Here is a 26,770-nt window from a genome sequence, read left to right on the forward strand (position 1 = left end):
TTTTGCGTTAGATTGGTGTAGCAAATAAAATCGTTCGGAGTCGGACCGTACAGCCCCTCAACCATCGTGTTTCACATGAGCAGTTCAGGTAAAAACGGCAGTCAAATCAGTAAAAATGTCAGTTTGCTGGATGAACTATGTCAATTCCTGATAAAATAAGTTTGTTAGTGCACAGCTATGTTCATGTATGCATGTGAATGAGTGTACATTTGTGTGTACATGAAAATACAATCTGCATTGAGGCTTCTCGCTTCGGGAATCCCGGTCTGTGATTGGACGCTGCCTCGGCGTTGCCGCTGCTCATTTGCATAAAGTTGAGATTTTTCAAATTGACGCTCTGGACGCCTCTTGCAGCTACAGTAGCTTTCATAGACGATGAATGGCAGCCGGACGCCTATGACGCCCCTGACGCTTATGGTGTGTGAATGCACGGTAAGACTGCATACAAAGACATACAAATTCACTGAATCTGCAAAATAAAGAAAATTGAGAAAATAATAAAAAAAACGGCTAAAACTTCCACTCAAAAGTTTTATTTAGAAATTCAGCACACAGAAAAAGATGGAGGAACATTGCAACAAGCTGCAATCTGAGTTACTGTACAATCAGCAGAATCGGTCATCTGTACATAGAGCGGGTTTATTAAAAGACACCAGGGAGGAGGGGGAAAAAAGGAAAAGAAAATTAAGCACTTTGCATGACAGCACGTCTTCAGATATTGATGACTTATTGACATGTTTACCAACATGGCACCTCTGTCATCATGAGGAGAGGTGACACCTGTATCAGGGTTGATTCATTTCATCGAGTCTTTACTGGCTCAACGTGTTCACTGAAGCAGCAGAAACAATATTGATCCCCATCTTCGGTCCCCGACAACAAGTCACAGTAAAGCAGGAGCTTCTATAGGCAGGAAATGGTGAGCGCTCCTGATGTCACAGCGTTGACATTTTTAGGACAACAGTTTTCATATGGCTTGTGTTCAAAGATTACCTTCAAGCAAATAACCACCAAAAGTAGATTTTACCAGTTTGTAAAAGTAGTAAGTTTTCTACTAATTGTATGTTAATGCCATGGCATGATGCAAAAACCGTCGTCCAGCTTCTCCAACCACCTCAGAATCTGTTATGCTAAAAAATAATGATGTTAGAGCAGCCCGCTTAGTTTACATTAAAGATCCTTTATAAAAAGCAGCAATGCGACACAATAGCAAACTTAAAAACAAATCACATGTGTCTGTGCGGGAGATGTTTGATTTGTTTTAAACCTTTTTACTTAAAACAGCAAAGTCTGAAAAACTATTGAATCTCTCTTCCCTTATTTGTATTCTTTTAAAAAAGAGCTTATATTCCATAATGTTTAAATCACATGATCTGTAATCTAAACTGGTCTCTTAAAACAAAGTTAGAAAATATGAGGTGGCGTGGCGGCATTTATGATAGAAAGATGTTATAGGTACAGTATACAATAATGCAAACAATAATATTAAATTATTAAAAAAAAAAAGTGTCAGTTATGTGAATTTTTTTTTTTTGTGAAACTGTACAAAATGCCATATATTAAATTTAAAATGCGCATATTCCTGGAAGAAATTATTCTACATTTAATCAAAAAGAAAAAAAAAGGGTGAATTGAAGCTTATACTCGCTTTACAGTGCATGAGGTAATAATATGTAACCTCAGGAGGTAATAAACTGTCCAAATGCTCAAGTTTATATTTGACTTGATTTCCTATTTTTTTTTACAAAAAAAGACTTAAATATTGATTTAGATTCAGATGCCACCCTTCAGTGACACTTTCAGTCAGATTACTTCATCTGTGGCCTGGAGACGCCACAGATCCCAATACAAATGTGTTTTAAAGCAGATAAATATCAACGGTGTATCTAATTCTTCTATAGAAATAGATGCTGAAAATGTAATTTGACGTCATTTATCCGTGCCTCATGACTTCAGCTCTCGTCCATTAACCGTTAAAAGCACGAGCTGCAGTCCTGCACTGGGAGCCGTTCTCGTTCCCACTGTGAACACAAACACGCAGCAATGACCTGAGCATCAAATGTGTAATAATCCATGGCTGAAAATCTCCCTAATAAATCTGCTGTGTTGAAAACAAGGGGACCCAGCTGTAAGAGGACAGGCTGAGGACTTTTAAACACAAAAACACAAAACAAGCCAAAAGGAACAAACCATTGAGTTAGTCTCTCTAACTCATAAGTGGGTGGTGACAAATTTCGGTTATTAAACTGGCATTGCATTCAAACCTCTTTCTGACTCCACTATAACTGAGATGATACATTTTGAGCAATCCTGATATAATAAATGTAACTGCCGCAGCTGCTGATCATTAAAGGATTTAGCCGAGCTGAGACTTCACCGCAGCAAATCTCTCTTTACAATCAAGGCTGCTCTTAAGTTACAACATTTATTTTGTTTCTATTTTCCTGAGATGCCTTCATAATATCTAATTAAAATCATGGTCCTTATACACCAGGAATGAAACATGGTGTAATAAACCAGATAATTCAGCCATGATGCTTCCACTTGGTGACCACCATTTACACAGCTGAACTCCAGCTTTACCTCCTTACATACAGTTGAGAGAAACAGATTTGAAAGCAGGGCGGAAACAAAATGTCAAGTCACTTTTATCTGCAATTGCACTGAAATGCTTTAGATAGCCGCTTCAGTCTGCCAATCACTTGCTGAACCACTTTGACGCGGACTGAAATTGCCATGGCCTTTGTGATCGCCTTGTTCTAGGCTTATGTCGTATTTGGATGGACTGCCACAAAATCGGGTACGAAAAACAACCAAAAGACCCGTGAAAAAGGACCAATTTTGACATGATAGCGCTGAATATTAAGAACAGAAAATGCTAATTGATCCCCAGTTTGATTCAGCAGACAAGCTAGAAAACATTTCACATTTAATATTTACACCCTTTTTTTTGTCACACTGATCCAGAGTGAAAATACAATCCATAAAGCTTTCACTCTCAACGACAGCAATTTAAATATAAATGCCAGTGATAAATCAGTTGTTTAGACACAGAACCAAACCACCACCGAATGATTTAGACATGGACGAGCCCAGCAGAGCACAGCACCGGCGACGTGGTGAAGTTTGGATGATTTGGTTGAATAACTCATGAACAGGAGGAGATGGTTAAAACGTGTGCACAACTTTCTGAACTTACAGTAACAAAACACAACATAGAAAAATCAAAAACAGAGTGACAAAATTGCAACAAACAGTACTTGCAATCCACCAGTATTTCTGATCAACTTATCCAGTACATTTACATGCTCAGATTTGTGGAGCTGCAGCTGTGGAAATGGGTCCAATCAAATAACAAAGGGAGCTACAGCGATATCTCACTCCTCTGATGCGGAGGACAGGCCCTCGTGCTCTCAGAGATTGCTACACAGCCGATTCCTTCTCTAAGAACAATCAAGAAAAACATGACAGTTGCAAGGAGAAGACGAGGGCTGGATGACAGGAGTTTCTCAGCGACTCCACTCACTCCTGCTTATTTCCTATTTTTTTAAGACATCGAGAATTTACTTTCAAAATTCACACTTAGACATTTCCAGGGACTGCCTAGTTAGAAATAGTTAAGATAGCTGATTTGTGTCCTGCAGTAAAGGAACTAAACATGTTGTGGATTTGGTTGGGGCCCGTGTAGTTCGCTATGTTGCCTCGGACAGATGATGGTAGTTTGTTAATCAAATGCATGTCAGGGCACATACACCAACTCAAAACAATCAGAAAGCTTCACCTGAGTGAAAGCAACCAGGCGCACAGAAGAAGGGAACAAGTTCACGAGTGTGACGTACATTTTATGAGCTTAGAGTTCTGATTTTTCTTTTTTAAACTTTAAGTACTGTAAAGACTTTTGAAAAAGAACTCATGGGAATGAGGCCATTGTACATTTGCTAAACAGTAATTCATGTAATTACTAGTGAGGTGGAAATGGAGGCTTTGCCTTCTTCTATAATCTGTATTTGTTAATGAAAGAACTGATGCCCATTTAACATTTAAGCAGAAAACCCATAATGCAATACTCTCATAACTAATGCTTTTTCAAAACTAATTTATAAAAACAAAACAAAAAGAAATCTGTTTAAGTCATTGCCATCCCTCTTCACATATTATAAAAGAAGCGTAGATATAATCCAGATCAAGACAGCAGCCAGATTCACAGAGAGGTGAGCTGTCAACAAACCTTTGACAAAATGTTATTATTTTGGTAGCCCTGACTGAAAATCATGTCTTTATCACTTATTAGATCTGTACATGGCATTTCAATCATACCAACATGTCCTAAACAGCAAAGACAACCCTTCCACAATGATGAATAGATACAAAACTCAAAGAGGTGCAAATAATCACCGTAACCATATAAAATCCTCTATTAAAGAATCACTGATTCATGTGTAAAGCTGATGCCAAGTACAATCCATCCTGGCACGGGATGTTAACAAACCATGATGCACTAACAGCATCATCCAACAAACTTCTCTCTGAATGATGAAAGTAAACAACTAAAAATGAAAGCAAAAAACTGGAAAAGGAGTAACCGACCAAGTAACAACTGAGCAACATACCAGGAAGCAGGACAGATGCCCCCACTTCTCCAATCATGGAGGGGTCTCTGGCAGAAGTTCCCGATTTTAAACCATTTGGTCCATCTTGACATAAAATAAATGTCAGTAACCAAGACGACACCAACAGGATTGCAATATTGTGAAGGTTAGAAAAAAAAAGGGCATAAGTTTCAGCTCACAATGTGAATGACTGCTGAAACCCTGCATGGTCGACAGGTTCCCATAGTCTTTAACAGAAAGGGTTGGGTGAGGGGGGTTCATTTGGAGGAAAGGCCTCTAAATATTGGACTGTACACAAACAGAAATGGTCTTAATAATTTATACCAAACAGATGATGGCTTTGAATCATTGTACACCAGTTAACTCTAATCCCCTGAACACTTCGAGTGCATTAGGAAAACCCAGACTTACATTTTTAGCCAGGCACTAAAGGAATCACGAGCTCCTAAACACTTCAATTGTGTCCGTTCAAGTAAAGACGGTCTACAGGGAATTTTGAATTGTTTTGTAAAAGGGTGTGCTCCGTATTTCTAAACCGTCAGCTGCAAGAAGCTCAGAGGTTGGTGAACCAACACTTCATTTCTTCAGTTTTTCTCAGCCATGAATTAAGATGTTCTCGTTTTACATAATAAGCTGAGAGTCAGACAGTCGTAAAAATGATCCGGGTCACCCAGTAGCAAAGTATGCCAGCTAGCCTTAAATGATTTTTACAAAGTTTTTACACGAGAGGCCAGCTCTGTACCAAACCTTTTCCCTAGGAAAAATAAAGAAAACAGAGGAACAAAAAATAAAATCAATTGAAACTCCTTCACACATCAAGTACGGTTGGACGGCGTGGATCCACTTCGCTGCTTCGGGCGGCAGTCCAACACAGGCAGCTGCTCAGAGAGGCACCAGTGGGCCCGGGTGTTCAAATGTCCCCTGGATTCTGGCATCACTTAGGTGGAGAGGGCCATATAGGGAGAGGATGGGCTTCTGTGTTGAACACGTATTTGTCTAGACTGAGCAAGTCCACGTCATCAGAGAAGAGCAGGTAGAAGTACTTCAACGTCTCACCCAAGAAGAAACTCTCCATCTTGTCTCGGGGCCCGGGGTTGGCAGGGTCACGGACGTTGTTAATGGATGTGTAGCCGCCATCGGGGACCTGCAGGAGTGAAAGCATTTTGTCAGGTAGTTAATGCCCCCCTTGGAAAGCCGACAAATCAATCATACAGTTAAGCTTTCCCCAAGCAACCAAAATTCATACAAAACAACAAACACACCTGAAGTTTGCTGTATACAAAACTAGTGAACCCAACAGGAAAAAAACAACTGTTTTTGTTATAAAATAGTTTGTTGTCTGGGAGGACTACCGATGCCTTGATGATCACGTCAACAACAGACTGGTCATGAAATGCAATACTAAAGCTGAGATGAGGAGAACACATTTTAATTTCTGAGGAATTTCTTCATTTTTACAGAGAGATGTTGCATCTCTTGCATACATCTGTTGTGGAGCGTTGTTTCGTGTGTAGGGATACTGGATTTTCTGGACTATAAGCCGCACATGTATATAAGCCGCATCCACTCTATTTAAAAAAAAAAAAAGATATGCAAGCCCCAGATATTTATGTTGTTAGATTAGATATTTACTACATGTACAGAAGGATTTTGAACTGTAAATGATGTACATGTTTGTACCTAAATAGATCTTTCCTAACAGTGTCTTTTAACACGGCAGCAACTTTGCTGATTAAAACGGGACAGAACCAAGAGAAAATAACCAGTATTTATTTATCTATTTATCTGTTTGAAATCTGCTTCTACCTACTTCTATCTGCTAAAGAAGAAGTAGTGTATTCTTCTTTGCATTTATTTTGTCTTAGTTTTGATTCTAATTCCGGTTAGAGCGCTCCGAGAGGTGGAAGAAAAATCCACAGAACCTTTGTATAACCAGCATGGTTCAAAACCTATGAAAAAAGTAGCAGCTTATAGTCCAGAAAATACGGTAAGTTGTTGCAGCAGCATTAGAGCCTCTGACTCAAAGAAATGTGCAAAAGAAGAATGCAGCATAAGCTAAAAAAAACATACTCATGCACATCTTCTAAACAACACAGTGGTTAAACAACAAAACGTCTTCGGAGATGTCTCCAGACTCGCTGCAACTGGCAGCTATAGGAGATGACCCCAGCCACCAGCCATTAGCTTCTACAATAACGTTTTATAGTGACTCTACAATACTGAATAACGTTTTACTGCTGCAATATAATTTTGTTCATGGATGAATAAAGGATTATTGAACTGAATTACACTCCCGTAACGTATATAGACTAAGACGATGTTATTAATCTTGTTTAAATCCATCCTGACCACCTGCATCAAACCTTGACCGTTTAAAGCAATATTCAAAGAAAAAAAAAAAAAAAAAATCAGATTAACAACCAGATGAACACATTCAATGTATGTACAGAGAGACCCTAAAAATCCCCAAGAAGTTATAGCTGGAAGAGTTACATCAAAGTGAAACGGCACATTTCAGTTCACACAGGGCTTGTTTGTACCTTGGTGTACTTGTTGAAGCTCTGCAGTATTTCCCAGCCCCAGTCTCTGTATTTGGTGTCCTTGGTGAATCTGTACATGTAGAACAGACTCTCCACCGTTTCTGGCCTCAGCAAGTTGTGTCTGTCTGCAGGCTGGAGGATAATTAGCATTTTAGTTTAACTTTTAATGTAACCAGGCAGTTCCACAAATATGTAAACAGTGACTTTTAAAAAGACAATTCATCAAGGCAGCACCAGTGAACTTCAACGAAGACTGACTGCGAACCAAGAGCTGGATCAGGAGTGCAGAGCAGTAGCAATGGGCATTATTGTAATGTTTCCTTCATAACACTGATGGAAAGTTTCCTTTTTCCCTTTCATTTTAAAAACGAAAACAAAGTAAACCTCATATATAATGTAACATACATTTACGCTTGTGTATTTTGAACTGTTATTTTCGTGTCCCTCTGCTCTACTATCTTTCCAACAGGTCAAGGCGGGTAACCCCTCATCCCGACCAAATATCTGTTTGAGGTTTTCCCTCCTGTCATCATCTGCTTTTTCAGAAATAGATTGAGATTATCTGCACTACTTTATGATCTTGACCCTTTATTAAAAAAAAGGGGGCCTGAGATTAAATATTATCAACCGAGACAGTTGTTTTGCATAGTTTTTTCCTAGTTGTCTGCATGCATCTGTGCATATACAATACAGACCAAAAGTTTGGACACACTTCCCCATTTGTTTGAATGAGAAGGTGTGTCCAAACTTTTGGTTTGTACTGTATATGGGATTGTCAGGTTTTGCCAAATATGATTTGCATCACCGGTAGTTCCACATGCAGGCAAAAAAGGAGAAAAAACTGGGTGCATCTACTCTAAATTGAACTGAATAATAAAAAGTCTACACATTTATCACATTTACATTCATGCGGAATTAAATGAACTACAAAAAGGTTTGTTTTTTAAAAACATTTGTTTCTTTAGACATTATTAAGAGGATTTGAATGTCTTTTGTATTTTGAAAAAGGAAATACACCCCGAGCAGTTTAGGAATGCTGTCGTACGTACACACACCAAAGATGTATACCAGTCGGATAAATTAAATTACTGAAGTTAAAAAAAGGATATATAAAATCTTTTCAGCAGACTCACTCAAACATCTGCTATTTACTCACGCTGATCGAGGCTACTTCAGAACTACTTCAGATTGAAATAGAAGATTGTGGTTTCACTAAATGAAATTATAAGGAAGACTGTTTCTAAAAGCATATTCACTTAATCTTGCAAAAGATGAAAGCCCCTTTCAAATACTTTATACTGTGTTGCACAAAAAGAGAGAAAAAAAACCCTGACTGCTGAATTTGCTCGATATTAATTCAAATCAAACTAAACAAAGGCAGTGTCATGTTTGATTAGCAGGCTTTTAAGTATACTATTGTGGAAAGATTGGACTAGAGTTGTTGGCCCAGTTGTATCCACAATATCTAAATACAGATGCAATTACTGTTACTGCTAATATTACTACTACTACTACTGCTGCTGCTTCTAATACTGCTACTACTACTGCTGCTAATACTGGAAATACTGCTGTTGCTGATTATTCAGTAAGATAGCTCAATTACACCGGTCTGCTCAGTCTTACCTTGACAACAACGTCATGGCCTTCACTGGCCTGCAAGTTGAAGTGTGCGATCTCAGGGCTTAGCCCAGTCTCCATCTGTTTGTACATCTGGTGACAGGTTTCCATCAGCTGCACAGCCAGATCCATATGGTCCCCCGGGAGTCCATTGTGGGCCCCAAGAGCCAGAGTTCCAGGCAGGAAACATACCAAGTGATCCTGTGGAGCAGTGAAAGAGCAAGACATGCAATCAAGAAGGAGACCAGACAATAAGGAAAACTGAATTGATCAGAGTGATAGAATGACAAACTACACACAAGTTTGCCACAAGTTTCAACTAAATAAAAATATGCATTGTTCATGGATGAATAAATATGCAATATGTTAGGGCTGGGCGATATATTGAGATTTTAATATATCGATATATTTTCAAACGTGATATGGTACGAGACTGATTTTGATATAGCTTATTTTGCGACAAATTGACTTGAATGTTTTATTTGAGATTTGCACAAATGTTTTGTTATTTGCACAGCTGTCAACCTCAGTGGAAAAGTCTGCGTGTTACTGTCTACATTGTATTAATTGCCCAGCGTATTTTAATTTAATTGTTATGCAGGAAAGGGATATTTGTTATATTTTATTCAAGAAACATTTTTATTCTATATATGCAGGCAGTTTATTTTTCATTTTATATATTTCATTTGTTTTATACATTTTGATATTGTGCAGACCTCTGTTAATAAAGGAACCTGTGTGACATTTGGCACGAGACATTGTATTAAAACTGACTTTTTTTAAGGGTTTGCCTCAGAAAAAAAAAAAGCTAACAGAGATGCTATGCTATAATGCTTTGGGGGAAACAGCAATTATGACACAGAAAAAATATCGATATATATCGAGTATCGCCATTCAGCTAGAAAATATCGAGATATGACTTTTGGTCCATATCGCCCAGCCCTACAATATGTAAAACAAACAAAAAACATTGATGGTTGAATGACTCGGTTCACTGACTAGATAAGCTCAAGCAAGACACCCAACAACAATCCACTGCACCTGCAGACACGTATGCCACAACATCATTTTTGCTGCTTTTGTATCACATGCAGATGTCAAGTCATTGCATACATATAAGCAAGCAAATAAAGGACTGCTGTACTGTGCATTGTGCTTCTTATATATAAATCAGTGATGCATTTCTACCATTTTGGGATTGAAGCGGTTGTGAGAGAGCTCTCCAACAAAGGTCAACCCGCCGGGTCCCGTCTGTCTCACAAGGTGTTTTTTCACTCCCTCCATTGCCTGAATGTAGTCCTCCAACAAACTAGACAAATTACAGAAAAAGAAAACGACTGAAAATACATCTGTCGACAATAATTAAGGCACTGTGTGTTATGGCTGCAGCAGCTGGCGAAGTCACAGAGTCCAAGTCACAATATCATTGAGACAGTCGAGCTTTACAGACGGTGCGGAAAGAGCAAGCAAAACAATCTAAATCCACAGGAGGACAGTGACAAATGTCTGGACCTACCCACCTGCCAAAAAACCTTGAAAGAGTAAGTGTGGTTAAGACAACGAGGTACACTAGGCAGGAGAGGAGTCATCGATTTAAAGTGTATTTATTTCCTTTTTGCTGTTTTGTCTTTCTACAGTTAACAGGGGGCATAGATATCCAATTTAAGCAAGAGAGCTCCTTAAACCAGCTGCTGTAACAGGAGTTGTAAAGACAATGGGATTGAAAACTGGGCTTTTTTGTTGCAGGTGTTTCATTATTACAGGAAGTTGTGTTAACTTTTGGAAAAAAAAAAGCATCATTTGTCTCCTTGAAGCACCTTCTGTTGAAGACAAATGGTTTTCATGCAAATCTCTTCCCTTCGTCTAAGATCTAAAAAGGAAAACTAAAGAAATGCCGTATAGTCAAATGAAAAAAGTTGTTATGTACTGGCATTGTAGTTTACAATGCCAGACAACAGGCTCATTAGATGTTCAAAAAGATAATTTAATCACAGTACGACTAACTGGACACCTCAGACATACTTCGCATTAATTAATGTTTACTTTACTTTCCATATTAGCAAAAAGAAAAACTGTGGTTAAGTTGAAGCACTTGTGTTATCATCCATCTTCCACTTTCAAGAGTTACAGTCTCAGACAATTAAATAACCTGCCCATCGATTGAACTGTTTTATTAGCGTCCTGTCAGTTTGGTTGTTGATAAAAGTGCAATACAAAAGCTAATAAACCAAAGTAATTGGTCAATGGTGATTGGCTAAATAAGAAAATAAAAAACAGCAGGTGAATCAGAGCCATTACTTGCCGAGACATTGATTAATATCAACTAAATTTAGTAAATGTGTAATTTATTTACACGGAATATGAAACAAGGCACTAAAAGTTAATACATTTAAGTGATAAATTATATGTCAAGTGATACAATTACTTTTTACTTTGCTCAGTTTATACATTTATGATCTTGTCTTTTTTCCCTGCAACCCTCATTCCTAAGCGGATAATGATAATGGATGGATGAATGATTTTGAATTTTATGGGAATCAAATTCTTAATTACTTGTCTTCGGCCTTGCCTCCCTGGATCCACTGTTTGAGCAGGTATTCGTAGTAACTGTCCGCCCTGGCGCCCAGAGTGTAGATTCCTTTGTGGGTGAACTGGCCGCTGTTGGTGTTGATGAACATGGGCACCAGGCCTTCATGTTTGCCAGGCAGCTCGTGGACCAGCTTCATCACCTCATTTGCAGCATCCTAGAAAAACCAGCAAGCACATTTGAAATGGGAGACAAACCTAAGCTCTTTTATTGATTCTTTTACAGTATGCTCTTAGAATTACAGTTATAAGAACTATATTTGTGTTGTAAGAATGTACAACCTTTGATGAGATTGATCAAAACAAACAACAAAAACAAAATATACTCCATGTTCAACACTTCAATCAAGTGTTTGAGACCCGTGTTAGGGCTTTAGACAATGCTTTAGACAAACTGCCTTCATTCAATAAGCTACTTCATATAATGAAAATAAAATAATGTGACACACACACACACACACACTAGAGCGATGAAGGCCCTACTGCTGTCCTGACCTGGTACTGGGTTTCCTGAGTGAGATGGCTCAGCTCTCTGAACTCCAGCTGAATACTTGTGACTTCAGCCAGCGTGCTGTCTGACGTCCATCGCGGAGGGTGCGCCGTTCCCTTTCCGATGTTGACGTCTGAGAACGGGATCTTTGAGGGCGTTTTGAAGGCGGGCATCAGTCTGGAACCAAGGTCTTTCTTTAAGTGAGGAAAAGAAACTGAATTATGAGGGGAAACACACGTTACATGCTCAAGCATTATTGAATTAGTGACGTTTTTTTGTCACTCTTTAGGCTAACTAACTGTATTAGACAACCTGTTTGCTAGCCAAGAGTCTGGGCAAAACATAAAAATCATTAGTTAAATATAACTCCAAACACTGCCCAACTCAGATCTACAGTAGTTCTCCTCTCTGACATTTTAGCAGCACTACTAAGACAGACAGCCACGGGTCAACTCACAGCCTTGTCCAGGAAGAGCTGGTCTCCTGTTAGGTGGTAAGTGCTCAGCAGTCCACCCAGGACCCGGATTGTTGTTTCAAAAAGATTCACATCCACATTTTTGTTGAAGGACAGCTCTGTTTCTACCCAGCTCCTTGCTTCTGCAAACTCTGCGTTGAGAGAGGTGAATTACAATTATATGAGAAAGGGAAAACTACCATCTGTGCTTCAATAATCAAGTGATCTAGTGGCTTTTGGTCTGGTGAAAAAGTTGAAAAGTTAAGTTACAGCAGACCCAAAGGTATTGTATCTTTTTTTCCTCTGCATTCATCTTTCTGTCACAATATTTGACAATGTTAAAGCTCACTGGAGCTAATTTTACATAATACTTCCTCGATTTTCTCTCTTTTTTATAAAGTTTGAGTCTTAAAGCACAACTGATCCATCTGGCTTTGCATACCCTCCTTTGTAGCAACGAGAAGTTATAAAAACTCCATACATGACTTGTTATTCTCCAACATAGTCTAGTTAGGCAAAAAGTAGCCAGGATGCTTAAGAAAAAAAGTTTTGTTTTCAATCAATGCAGATAACAGTCATTGCTAATCAGGTATTTTCCTTGGAAAGTCATGAATTATCTATCAGTAATATTTGAAATACGACTTGCACCCAGGTCAGTGTGATCAATGTTAATACATTATTTACAATACCTTCTTTTAGGCCCATGATCCACATGGTGTCCAAAGAGTCAATCAGCGTCAAACCAAGTCCAAACCATTCACCAAAAGACTTTGAGATGGGCTTGAGCTCATCGTGACCCCACGCATTGTCCTTATAGCCTTTCCACGCATGCCTGAAGGCATCACGTACAGCCTCCAGTCTGTCTGGAATTCCTGTGGAAACTACAGGCAAACGCAAATGTCTGAATGATAACTGTGCACACTCAGCTATGTTTCCTGTAAACAACTATTTTGGGTGTGTAGTTTACATTTTCTGATTATTTGAACCAATTTCAAAAGTTTGAGAAAGCAGCAAACATTCCTCGGTTGAAAAGAACAGAATGAAATTTTGCACTGTTCTGTTTAATATTCTTGTAAATAATCAAAAGTTAAAAATGTTACAATCTGGATTATTGCTGACCTTCCAACAAAGCAGTGGCCGCAGGTTTGACAGGTGCGGCGGGCGCTGCGGGCTCCTTCGCATTGGCCGAGGGTGGAGGTTCTGTGGCCTGGTCAGCTTCAATCATTGCTCCTCTCCAGCTGCATGATGAAAGCACACACGTCTCTCACATTTGAATTATTGACGACTGCATCCCTTAAACACACGCAGCTGGTAGTGCAGCCGTCTCACAGCTAGAAGGTCCTGGGTTCAATTCCCACTGGGGACGCTGTGCTGAATGCGTGTTAGTTCCCCCCATGACTTCAGTGCCCACACCCTGGGTGGGGTTGGTGAAAGGGCCTTTCTGTGTGGAGTTTGTTCTCCCCGTGTTCCCTTGGGTAGCTATTAGCTAATATGAGCTACCCTCACAAAAACATGCACACAGTCCTGGGCTATACATGCAGGGTGGGGGGGATCTGGCAGGAATAACATGATCCTTCCATGCGCTACATCCGGCCAGAGAAACCCCACCCTGTCTGGTGAAAAGAAGCTGCTCACTCCTCAGGTTAAGGAGGAGACCTGAGCTCAGTGCAGGAACTCCTGGGGTTGGTAGAGGGAGCAATGCCCAGGACTGTCACTTAGGTAGAGCACTGGGTGATGAAATCGGAAAAAATTGGCATAAATATATATATATATATATATATATATAAAAAAAAAAAAACAGCCTACACATAAATTACCTGACAATATTCTTTTCTTTGTCCTCCTTGTCCTCTTCGTTCACTTCACCTTGAATCACTACTTGCTCCCGTTTTTCACCACCGATTGGGTTTGAAGCATTTGCTTTGCTCTCTCTCTGTAGGCTTGGTGGACCTCTTTTGTTTAAGAATGTCTTTCTCTGTAGAACAATGCATACACATCTTAAAGAGGACAAACATACAGGTAATGTTGTGACACTTTAAATAAAAGGCAGAATCATTCCGTTTTAAAATTTTAGTCCTGACTTTCAGAGTCTAATGTGGTCCCGTTCCTGCCTACGTCTGTGACCTTTGAGAGCTCCACGCCTCCTCTCACAGTCTGAGGTCATCGGGTGCTGGTGGTGCCATCCGCTTATTCTAAGACTAGATGTGAACGTGCTTTTAAAAAGCAGCGGCCCCGGGTTGTGAAACACGTTCTTCACATCTCTACGTTGCCTTGACTCTTGACTCTGCCTTGAATCTTTTTAAAAAGCAGCTAAAAAAAACGTTGACTTGGACAGACTTAATTAGACTAGGGCTTGGTTATAAGTTTGTTTTTGTCAAATGTTTTTTTTATGTTTGCTTTGAAGCTCCCCCCCCTTTTTATGCTTTTTGTCCCATGTTCCAGAAGTGCGGATGTTTTGGTATTTGGTAGCTTTTACCCACTTCAAAGTGCTACATAAATAACCTTTACTGACCATTAAATCCCATACTTGAATACAGATCTGTAGTTTTAGGTCTTGCACCTGCTGGATCTGCTGATTAAGGATGTCCCTTCTAAAATGCTGTGGACCAAATATTTACACTGAGAAACTAGATTATTTCTTTCGTGCACATTTTAAAAATGGTGTTCAGTAAAACATTTCTGTTCAAAAACGTCAGACTACTCAATCATATTTTAGAGCAACAGGATATTTTTTTTCTTTTAGATGGGATAACAATCAAAAATGGCAGCTGCCATTCACAGAGTGCTGCTTTCGGTGGAACTTTGGCTGGTTGACACTCACTCATGACAGACTAAGATAGACTGACGGGGCCTTCCCAGATCCTTCTGTGTAGCAAACCATCTGGATCAGGTTAATGCTCCCCAATACATGCACTTTGCACTAATATATGCTCGCAGTTGACATTTACTCACAATAAGTTGGATCGTCCTTTTCCTCTTTGCCCGAGAGCAGGCTTGCCCAATTCTGGACTTAGGACCGATGCGCTAGCATGTTTTAGGTGTTTCCCTGCTTCAACACACCGGATTCAAATGAACATGGACAGACTTATGCAGACCTTGATGCTATAGTTAACGAAAACTAAGTCTAAAACCAACTGAAAAAAATAATCCAGTTAACTGAAATAAAAATAAATGCTAAAGATTTTCATAAAACTAAATCTCACAATGTAAAACTAACTGAAACAACTACAAATGCAGGTAAAATTCACTTGGTCTAATTACTCAAAAGAAAGAATAAAGGAATAAAGGAAGGTCTGTGTGGCAGCATTGATATGATTCTTTCATCCTAGTTTTTTTTGTATTTATCTGTCAGTTTTAGTTTTGAAAGTATTGACTCAAACTAAACTTTAGTGAAGAGTCGGGCCATTTATTCATAAAGCACTTTAAAAAATAGCAAGCACGGACCAAAGTGCTGAACATAATAAACTTTACTTCACTAAAATACACAAATTCAAAAAAATAAAAAAAAATTTAAAAAAAATCACAAAGACAGAAATTAAGATTAAATAAATAAGATTAAGATAAAAATAATGAAAAGAAATTCAAATAAGTCAACGTCTCCTACTGGATTAAAAGCCTGGCATAAAAGGTGGGTCTTAAGAGATGATTCAAAAATGGCAGAGGAATAAGACTGGCTGACAGTTACTGGTGACGCATTCAACAATTTGGAGTCTACAACAGCGAGCGCCCCATCCCCCTAAGCCTCTCCAAGTCCTCGGTACATGCAGAATCAGCTGCTCAGCTGATCTGAGTGACCGGGAAGGAGAGTGTAAATGCAGCAGCTCAGAGAGGTAGGGGGCGGGGCAAGACCCTTTAGAGATTTGAAAACAAATAAAAGGATTTTAAAATTAACTCTAAAATATTCAGGCAGCCAGTGCAGTGAGGATAAAACAGGAGTAACGTGCTCTCTCTTTCGTGTCAAAAGCTTTGCAGCAGCGTTTTACACCAGCTGAAGACGAGACAAGGCGGCCTGACTAACACCAACGTAGAAAGAGTTACAACTGGTGATAAAAGCATTGATCACTGTTTTAAAATGACGATTTGATAAAATAGTCCTTATTTCTGGCAACTGTCTCAGATGAAAAAAGCTAGATTTCACCACTGCACTGATTGGACTATCCAACCTAAAACCCAGGTCAGAGCCACGTGAAGAATAGTTGTTGGCCTCATCTCACACATACAGACAGTTCTTCAGATGCTCTGCATTTTCAAAATGATGAACAAAAGTAACATCTGGCAATTGTATCTTTATAACTATTACAAACATGCAATTGTATTTATATATTCTATAAGAAGATCGAGTCATCTACCCATGTAGTCTTACAGAGAGTGATGAACACTCACCAACTTTACTTCTGAAAGACTGTCTGGCCTGCTCTTTTTATGCTCAATCCTCCTACTGATCTTTTGTGAATTACCTTGGTGTTTATTTCATAAAGTTCATTTACTGTCTGTTGTTCCAGACTTTACAGCAAACTAAATCATCAAGAGCTGCAGCATAAAAGTGCTCTTTTGTATGCATCAATAGATAAATTAAAGTAATGCTGTTCTAACTTGAACTTTATTTTGTCACTATGATGATGTGAATACAACAACAAAAAAAAGGTTGTAAATGAACATGATTGATCTCTAGAATAACACTGCGTTAAAAAGAAAAAAAAGAAAATTGTAGATGCGATCTATTTGGTCCCGACTGGCAACATTTTTTTTTAAACTTAGTCAACTGATTTTCCTAAAACAATTTAATAAAAAGAAAACTCTAACCTTAGTGGGAGGTTGAGCCAAAATAGGAATATTTGGTTCTTTGGGCTCTGCAACAGGAACCGGGCCCACAGCTGGCCCGACCACAGGCTCTGGAGCTTTGCCTGCAGCTGGATTCAGCACAGGCTTCAGGCCGAGAGGCTCTGCATTCAACTGCCGGTAATTCAGGTCCAACCAATCTCCTTTGACAGACACTCCTATAAACACACACAAAAACAAGCTAAGGAAGGTGCCCCTTACACGATCAGCTGTGTGTGTGTGTGTGTGTGTGTGTGTGTGTGTGTGTGTGTAGGTGTGTGTGTGTAGGTGTGTGTGTGTGTGTGTAGGTGTGTGTGTGTAGGTGTGTGTGTGTAGGTGTGTGTGTGTGTGTGTGTGTGTGTGTGTGTGTGTGTGTGTGTGTGTGTGTGTGTGTGTGTGTGTGTGTGTGTGTGTGACCCAGAGGTGGAATAGCAGGACATTTGTGGCAAACCTCTGCTTTGTATGTGCAAGGGGGCATCGCAGACCTCCCACCAACAGGGTGCCTGTCACTCAGATACTTCTGGGTGCTATACTGCATATAATCATACGCTCCTGTAGAGCTTTACCGCCTTCAATCTGTGTGAATTTCCAAACCGGTGAAAACAGTGGCAGTTTAATGAGCATGGCTTTTTCTTGACACCATATGACGACAATATAAAAAATAACACTGAAAATCATTGTTGTAAAATTGCTTAAAATAAAGACTGAAAAAGAGACAGCCTGCTTGGAGTTGTCTTCCAACTCAACCATTACACAACTTCTGATCAGGTTTACACAGATATATAATAAAATGCTGTAATCCTGTAACAACAGCGACAAGTTTTCAGATTTATCTACTGCACAGAAAAACTTACTTAAACATGGACTTTTAGTCGGAAATGTACTCATTTTAAATGCGTAAAAAGAAGGATTATCATTGGATTTAAGGATCCCAGTTTAGACATAAAAAATAATATAAGACAAGTAGAATTGTGCAATACAACTTCTAGTGTCTCCTGTTGTTTGAAGTGAATGCAATTTATTATTACCATATATACAAAGAAAATACCAAACTAATTAACTCAGGCTATGCGTAGATGTGTTTAGCACTGAGAGAGTGTTGTTTACCTCTCCACTGTTGTATGATGCTGGGATAGGAAAGGAGTGCTAATATGAAGAGCAGAGCCAGCAGGAACAGGATGAGACTCCGCTGGAGCCGAGACAGCTGCTTCCATTTCTGTTGGCAGATTAACAAACTGCTAACTACAATGAAACATGTCAAACAGCTGGGAATTACAATCACAGATGACTGAAAGAGTCAAATACTGTATCTTCCTCTTCAAAGTCCCTCTATATGATCTTTAAAAGAGCATAAGGGTACCTTACTCTGTAAAAATTCAACATCTTTCCCTCTTATTTATGTGCTGCTGTGAGTACGAGGCAGGGCGCAAATGAATGATCTTACAATGCTGATACAGGAAGGAGCAAAATCAAGACCTCTGGGGCACCACTATGTTACCTGCTCTAATTAGCACCTGTGCAACACCATGAAACTATTGAGCCGTCTTCCGTGAGTCATATTGAACAAAAACAGATATGAATACAAAAACAGGGAAAACACATCCACCAGGACTAAATCATTTTATATACTTTAAGAATTTCCCCTCTAAAAAGCAAATAAACTGATGTCATTGATTTGAATTGAGTTGCAATGAGTTAAAAAAGATAACAGTCCTAGGAGAAGCTGTAGAACTATTTGTACAAAGATGAACTCAGAAGTCTTATTTTCACCCACAGCTCAAACCAAACATCATGACTGGGAAAAGAAAAAAACCTGCATGCTGTAAGCATGCAAGTAAGAAACTTAGGCAGTGGGATGTCTAAAGGAAAAAAAAAAAGTGTTCACTGTCAGAAACGTGATTTGGAAACCGTTGAGTCATCATATCCAAAACAAATGCGTTTCAAACCTGATATTGGTGGAAATGTAGTCAACATTGCACCAATGAAGGAAACATTTTTACTGAGAGAGTCAACAACTCTTTTTAATTCAATTCAATAAAACATTATAAATCACTTAAAGGGAAACTCTATATTGCAGTAACCGTTGCAACAGATCTGAAGAAGCCCCTGCAAGAATCTTTGTTCAGCTTTTTTTTTTTTTTTTTTTAACAATGGCATCCCTGAAGGATTTGAAATGAAGCACAGCAACAATGAGTCCCCTGACCGCCTTTGAAGACCACAGAAAACCGAGCAAAACTCAACTGAAAAAGGTCATAACTGTAATCACATAGCCTGACGATGTGATGTGATACACTTCATAAGGTTTAAACTGATTCACTGCACCCCTTCCTGAGACACATTTCTGTCTGTTGGTCTTCCGTTCATATTATTCTTTTTTGCCGGAGAAGCTTGATCTTTCAAGCTGCACAGATAAGACGTCTAAGCACCCAGAGCAAATCATGTGTCTTATCACTTTTGTACAATAAAATGGAATTTGTTTTCACAGACTCATCTAATCTTTCCAAAACACAAACTTTAATCTCTTTTTCTTATATTTATTTATTTTTTTACATTATTTTATCATTTTTATTTTTTCTATACAGACATGACTCATAAAAAAAGGTTAAAAAAAGGCTCAATGGAAGTTTGATGAATAATATAATCAATGATTCATATTTTCTAGCCACTGAACAGTGCTCAATCACCCACCTACAGCAAACAACACATTAATAATAAACAGAATGATTTATTCATTGAATGAAAATAAGCAGAGAAGCAGTTTTGATTTAAAGTGGTCAAATGTTATTGAAATATTACTTTGCCTTTACTTCAAACTAAGACTGCATATATTTGGCAGAAAGAACAGTACTGAAACTTAAGAACATAAGGAATAAAAAAATGTTTATATTGTATTCAATAAAATTACACATCATGCGGCCGAAAAAATTCCCGAAAAGCCCAACGCCTAAATCAAATATACAGCAACTCCATTGAACAATATGTTTGAATCAACCAATGTGGATCATGTGGAAGTGAGTAAAATGAGATGAGCAGACAGAATGAGAGTCTCGGTGAACTTTACTTCCAAACAAATCAAACAAACCTGTAACAGCAGCACTTCCTTATATCCCCTTGTAACTCCTCCCATTACCACGCCCAGTGTCCATTCTGAGGTGAGAACTCCACGTAGTGTCCACCACACAGGCCCCCCTTAATGCTCAGAATTGACATGATGTACAGTACAACCAACCCCCCAACCAATACTACACCCAGTGTCAATAGCTTCTCTTAGGAGCTCTGACCACTCGGCCAAAACGACTATATTTCTCTGCCAAAGGCAACTTGGAAGGGTCATGGGTCGGGGCAGGGGGACGTCCTTGCCGACGACGTGACAAGGTAGGGGTCTCCACGGATGGAGAGCCCGGGACGGTGGCAGACTGGGTGCCCGGCCGTGACGTGGGGGCCAAACCAGCTCCACTGGCTCGTCTGGACCACATGATCAGGCTTGAGACGGTCGACTGAAACCTACTCCTTATTCCCCCCCATGTCCACCACAAAACTCTTGGGGCCTGTCTCCAGGACGCAGAAAGGCCCGTCGTAGGGAGCCTGGAGTGGAGAATGGTGGGCATCATGCCGGATGAACATATAACTGGCAGCCATCAGGACTGGGGCAGGCAGTGATGTGTGGGAACTGGTGCAAAGGCACCCGCTGCGTCCCGGGAGGAAGACCGGTGAGCTGTATTAGGCCAAGGAGCGGAGGAACCCGGCAGGAACTCCCTAGGGACCTGCAGCGGCTGACCAAAGACGAGCTCTGCTGAAGAGGCCTGCAAGTCTTCCTTCGGGGCAGAACGCATTCCCAACATGACCCACGGCAGACGGTCAATCCAACTGTTGTCAGTGAGAGTGGCCCGGAGAGCAGCCTTCATAGGATGAAACCGCTCACACATCCCATTAGCCTTTGGGTTATAGGCCGTGGTACGGTGGAGTTTCACCCCAAGTCTCTGAGCCACCATGCTCCACAGCTCCGAAGTGAACTGAGACCCCCGGTCCGACGTCAAGTCCAATGGCGTGCCGAACCGGGTCACTCAGCTGGAGATTAGCGCAGAGCCACCTCTGCAGTCGTTGTGGATGACAGGGGAACAACCTCCAGCCACCTGGTGGTCCTGTCCACCATGGTGAGGAGAAAAGGAATGAGAAACGGCTCCAGGGGGGGGGGGGCTTGGTATGGCGGTGTATCTTGGCCCGCTGACACACCACACAGGAAGCCGCCCAGGCTCTGACGTCCTTCCTAAGGCCCGGCCAGACGAACTTGGCCCCCACCAGCTTCACCGACACTGTTACACCCGGGTGTGAAAGGGTTTGTATAGCATCCAATACCCGGCGGCAGCGGCGGCAGTCAGTTGGAACCATGGGGCGTGGCTGGCCGGTAAAGACGTTGCAGAGAAGCGTGGCTCCGCTGTCATGGAACGCCACATCCTCCAGTGGTAGTCCGGTCACAGTTGACGTGTGCCCGGGAGAGGCTGGAGGCGCGCACAGAGATGACGTCATCCAGGTCAGAGATCTTGTTAACAAACTGATTTCCTTGTTACACACACAGCACCGGATGTAGACAACAGGTCCTGGAAGACGCGCAGAAGCAGATCTAGTGATTCATAAAAGAAATGAACGAGTTTCGCGGCAATAATGTGTTATTTAGACGCTGCATCGTCTGTGTCCCGCTGTGCCCCCATTCGCTACCATTATATGGAGAAGCGGCTCGCACAAAACTCCTAATATCTTCCGAAGGACTCCAAATGACACCAAACTTTTCTGGGTGAGTATACGACCATAAAAAATGCCAGAAATAAGGTCCAGGTTGTAAAAAACTGAACTTTCCCTTTAACTCTACACCAGCCTTACAAAAGTAAAAGTTGACAGCTCAAAACCCCCCAAGAGTCCTGTGATCGGGACCGCAAAACGGTACTAATTTCTTCTGAGCATAGTAAGATTTTCGTCCGCGGGTCGAGGCGCGGTCAGCACAAATACGCTGCGCGTTACTAGTCAACACAATAGATTAATATTAATAACCCAATATCACGATACACTTTGTCACCTCCACAACACGTATTGTGACGTTTTTGTATTGCGAAATTTCGTGGCACGATATATTGTTACACCCCTAGTAACCACGCACCAAATCTATTTTAGAAAAAAATTGTGGCCCTGCCAGGTGGGCGGAAAAGTCCTGAATATGTGGGACCGGGTACTGGTCATGCGGAGTAATGCTATTTAGGCGACGGAAATCACCACACAGGCGCCACTTCCCGTCTGCCTTTGGAACCATGTGGAGAGGAGACGCCCTGGGGCTATTTGACCGGCGCTCAATGCAGAGCCGTACCATTGTCGAAAACTCCTCTTTGGCTATAGTCAGCCTAGCAGCATCCAGGCAGCGCGCCCAAGTTAAAACAGGAGGCCCCACGGTTGTGATGTAGTGTTCCACACCATGCTTGGCAACAGTGGCTGTGAACGTAGGGACAGTCAGGGCTGGGAACCCGGCGAGGAGGCGCTGGTACACATCCCCCGTGGCGAGAATATTAGCCACGGCAAGCGGCCCTGGCCCCCCCAGTGTGCGCGGGTATGTGTCAAAGGACACAGAGTCAATCAGCCAACGGTTTGCTACATCCACTAACAGTCAGTGCGCGCACAAGAAATCCGTGCCCAGTATAGGCACTGACACAGAAGTGACAAAGTCCCAGCCAAACTGGTGTCCATTGAAACACACAGTCGTGGTGCAAAACGTTTGTATGGAAGTCCCATTAGCCGCATCCAGCGGTGGTCCGTGTGTTCCCCAGGGCGTCCAGGGCGTCTGCGGCAGAGACAGGCAGGATGCTCCTCTGCGTGCCCCAATCCACCAGCAAACGCCGGCTCTGGAGTTTCCCTGGTTCCCAAAACAGTATGGCAGAATACAGCGCTTGGCCTTGGTGTAAAAACGGCGATGATAATAGCACAGCCCGCTCTCATCCTTTCTCCGAGTTTGCTCCCTGCGATCAGTCACAACCACCACCGTCGGATCCGACACGGCAGCAGCCGTAACGTATTGGTGGGAGGCCAGTAGAATCCTGTCCGCTTCCTCCACCAACCCACGGAAATCCTTGGTGCGCACGAAAGGAGAGGTGGCCAGAGCCGTGCGCACTAGAGTCGAGAGTTGCCGCAGGAACAGTTGTGTGAAGAGAAACGTGGTGTCACCTGAACACAGCAGTGCCAGCATGTTGTCCATTAGTTCTGTGGGTTTACTGTCCCCCAATCCACTGAGTGACAGCAGACAATCTGCGCGCTTATCATCAGATAGCTGGAACAGACACAGCAGCTGTGCTTTGAGAGCTTTGTATTTTCCGTCTGCTGGCGGCACCCTCAGGAAACCCATGACGCGGCAGGTAGTTGAGGAATCCAAACGCGGCGACGACATGATAATACTTAGTGTCATCCACCGTGATTCCACGGAGGTGAAACTGCGCCTCAATGTGTTGAAACCACGGGGCCGGATCATGTTGCCAAAACTCAGGCAATTTGATTGTCGTCGCATATACTGCAGTAGCAACGACAAGAGCAACAACTGGAACGGCGTCTGCGTTTATCATGATCTAACTCAAAAAGATCAGGGTCACCACTGTGGAAGTGAGTAAAATGAGACGAGCAGACAGAATATGAGAGTCTCTGTGAACTTTACTTCCAAACAAATCAAACAAACCTGTAACAGCACTTCCTTATATCCCCTTGTAACTCCTCCCATTACCACGCCCCGGGTCCATTCTGAGGTGAGAACTCCACGTAGTGTCCACCACAATCACAACATTATATGTATAATATCAAGATGTAGTCTTGTATGAATTTCCCCTGAATCAAACAACGGCGCTGTGTCAGTCAAAGACACTGTGTGTTTCTTCACCCTTATGAACTGTACACCACATTACAGGGCCACTCACCCTCCAGCAGGACTGGCGCCGGTGTTTGCCATTGTTGTAGGCATGACTGTGTGGGTCACTGAGCGTCAAGGCAATGAAGTCCTTTTGGGGAGGCGGATACATCCTCTGATCGGGTAGGATGATTGCAGGTCATAGAACCTGCAATAGGAAGAAGAGAAATTAGTATAATCATGACCATTGCCTAAATCAGGGGTGTCGGACTCCAGTCCTCGAGGGCCGGTGTCCCTGCAGGTTTTAGATGTTTCCCTGCTACATTGCACCATGATACAAGTGACTGTGTCATCAACAGAACTATCCAGACTTTGATGACAAGCTGGTGACGATGATTAATTAGAATCAGGTGTGTTAAAGCAGGGAAACATCTAAAACATGCAGGACACCGGCCCTTCTGGGATTCAGTTTGACACCTGTGGCCTAAATGATGTGGAATGCTAGGCTAATCCCACCATTATGCCCACAGAATGAGCTGTTTAGCCAATCAAATTATTAACTCAATAGAAATTAACTTTTTTTTTTTTTTTTACCCCATACGAGTATTTCCTTGTTTTTTTAATTTGTGATACACGACTTCAAGCTTCTGGGTTCCAGCTTCACTAACTTCTACCCCTTTTTGGTTTTTCGGGTAGGCTTGCTTACAAGTTTAAGGAGAATGATGATGATACACCCGCTTTGGGCCATGTTCATCATCCTCCTCTTCAGGTCCATGGATACTGCACCCTTATAAAGCTTTTAATAGTTATATCTATTATATGTTTGTATTAATTTCATAAATTGTGATCTAAATTTTCAGTCACTCTGAAGTTGTTATGAGTACACTCGGTTCAGACCAGTATTGTGCAGTTTGGGTCAATCTGCCATACACAGCTGTAAATATGATGTTTTGTGGAACTTCATGTTATTTTGTCTAAAGAGCACTCATCTCTGTTCTGTAAAACTGCTGTATTGGCAACTATCTATACCACTCAAGTGGATTTATTATACTTATCTTATTTTCATAAAAGAAAATGAAAAAGGAAATGCGTGTGTGTATGTGGGGGGGGCTTTCAATGCAATGCATGAAATAGACGTATTATTTTTTTATGTACAATGAGTTGGATGGTTGGATGCTTTTTTTTTTTTTTTGTTTTTTAATTTACGTTCTTTGTAGATTGATTTCTTGGGAAAAAGGGGCAGGTTAAATAAGATTCTTCTTCTTTCATTTCCTTTCCTTCATTTCATTTCCTTTCATTCAGAATTTAGGAGCGTTTGTGTTTATATTAAATTGTTGTTTTATTTTATCAATGAATGAAATAAAGAATAAATAAATAGAAACTGAGCCCTCCACAAACATGCTGCGTCCACTAGTAACATGGACAAATGTGTCTAGATATCTACAGGTGCAGCGGAGACACCTGTAGCATCCTCACACTGCTGGATCCCCATAACACTACAAGCACATGGAGCATTTCTAAACAATAATATATTAATATGACAACACAGTTAAGTGAATATATTCTGGACCCTCGACCCTGATTAAGGACGCGCGCTTGTAAATGTTACGCTCAAAACACGACCAACACAGGCGACGCTAAAGGCTGATTTATGGTTCCGCGTTACACCGACGCAAAACTACGGCGTAGGGTACGCGGACGGGCACGTAGGCTACGGCGTAGCCTCTGCGTCGATTTAACGCGGAACCATAAATCAGCCTTAAAGGGCTGACTTGTGGCGTTTACTGCTACAAACAGCCACACTTCCGTGGTGGGACAGGGACCCTTGGCTGCTTGATATTTCTATTCTCCCTCACCTTTGAGCCTGCTGGCTGCTTCACAGCGACGCGTTTCTCCTGAAACACACAGCTGTTAGCTGCAGCGGCTAGCCCGCCTCCTCCAGCTGTTTCACCTCTTCTATCCCACAAGCAAACACGACTGACACGGTCCTCCGTCCGAAATGCCACATAAAGCTACCGACTACTGTATAAAGCAGCAAACAAACAAAAAATGAACGAAAACGTGGTTAAAAGAAGTATCCAAACAGAAAGCGATGTGAAAGGAGCGACCTCAACAGACGTGTCGCTGAGTCATGTGACCTGGTCACGTGGTCCAGGAGTTTCATTAACCCTTTCAGATAGTTTTAGGTTTTCACCAAATTCCCCAAATCTTTCTAATAACGAATAACTTGTTTTGATTATAATTTTGAATAAAAAATTGAATTTTCATTTATATATCAATGTCTTTCAAGCATGAGGTCAACATTTCAAGAGTTTTGTTTTTATTTATGGAAGAGTGATTTGTGTATTTTCTCCCTAATGGTTTCAGCATTTTGTTTCAGTCTCCTCTGTTTGTTATTCTGAACTGTACTTTCAGATAAAATTGTTAATAAGCTGAAAAGTTACTGAAAGGAAGTTTAATTTGAAGAGAAGAAATAATGTCAAATTGCTTTTTTTGTCATATTAAATGTAATAGTAATAATTTTCTGTTTCAAAATGATGGGCAGTTGTGTACAATATATGAGAATTATATTGTGCTCCTTTTATATTTGACTTGAAGTGTAGGAATACAATGACATCAAGGAGTTCAATTTCACTTTTAAGTGAACTGACATCAAGAACGACTTGATGCTGAAGTTGCCATGTTTTTCTCTCCCACAAATAGTTTATATTTGCAATTTATAGAGAATTACATAGGTAAATACATATTTGTTCGGTCCCATTAACTGTGGTTTTTTATAAGCGA

The 26,770-nt window shown here is 41.0% G+C and overlaps 1 protein-coding gene across 1 annotated transcript; it reads right to left on the minus strand.

Moving 5' to 3' along the window:
* Positions 1–523: 523 nt before the first annotated feature.
* On the minus strand, positions 524–26,105 carry man1b1a (mannosidase, alpha, class 1B, member 1a). The gene is made up of 14 exons (XM_061734479.1): positions 25,843–26,105; positions 24,057–24,194; positions 18,223–18,331; positions 17,101–17,294; positions 14,115–14,272; positions 13,417–13,535; positions 12,987–13,178; positions 12,301–12,449; positions 11,849–12,037; positions 11,321–11,511; positions 9,956–10,076; positions 8,774–8,968; positions 7,151–7,282; positions 524–5,754 (listed from the first exon to the last, which is right to left on the minus strand). Exons 2-14 carry the CDS (start codon positions 24,156–24,158, stop codon positions 5,545–5,547), a joined length of 2,061 nt encoding a protein of 686 aa, XP_061590463.1. The 5' UTR covers positions 24,159–24,194; positions 25,843–26,105; the 3' UTR covers positions 524–5,544.
* Positions 26,106–26,770: the final 665 nt, after the last annotated feature.

The sequence above is a fragment of the Cololabis saira genome, chromosome 11 (assembly GCF_033807715.1).
Source record: "Cololabis saira isolate AMF1-May2022 chromosome 11, fColSai1.1, whole genome shotgun sequence".
NCBI lineage: Eukaryota > Metazoa > Chordata > Actinopteri > Beloniformes > Belonidae > Cololabis > Cololabis saira.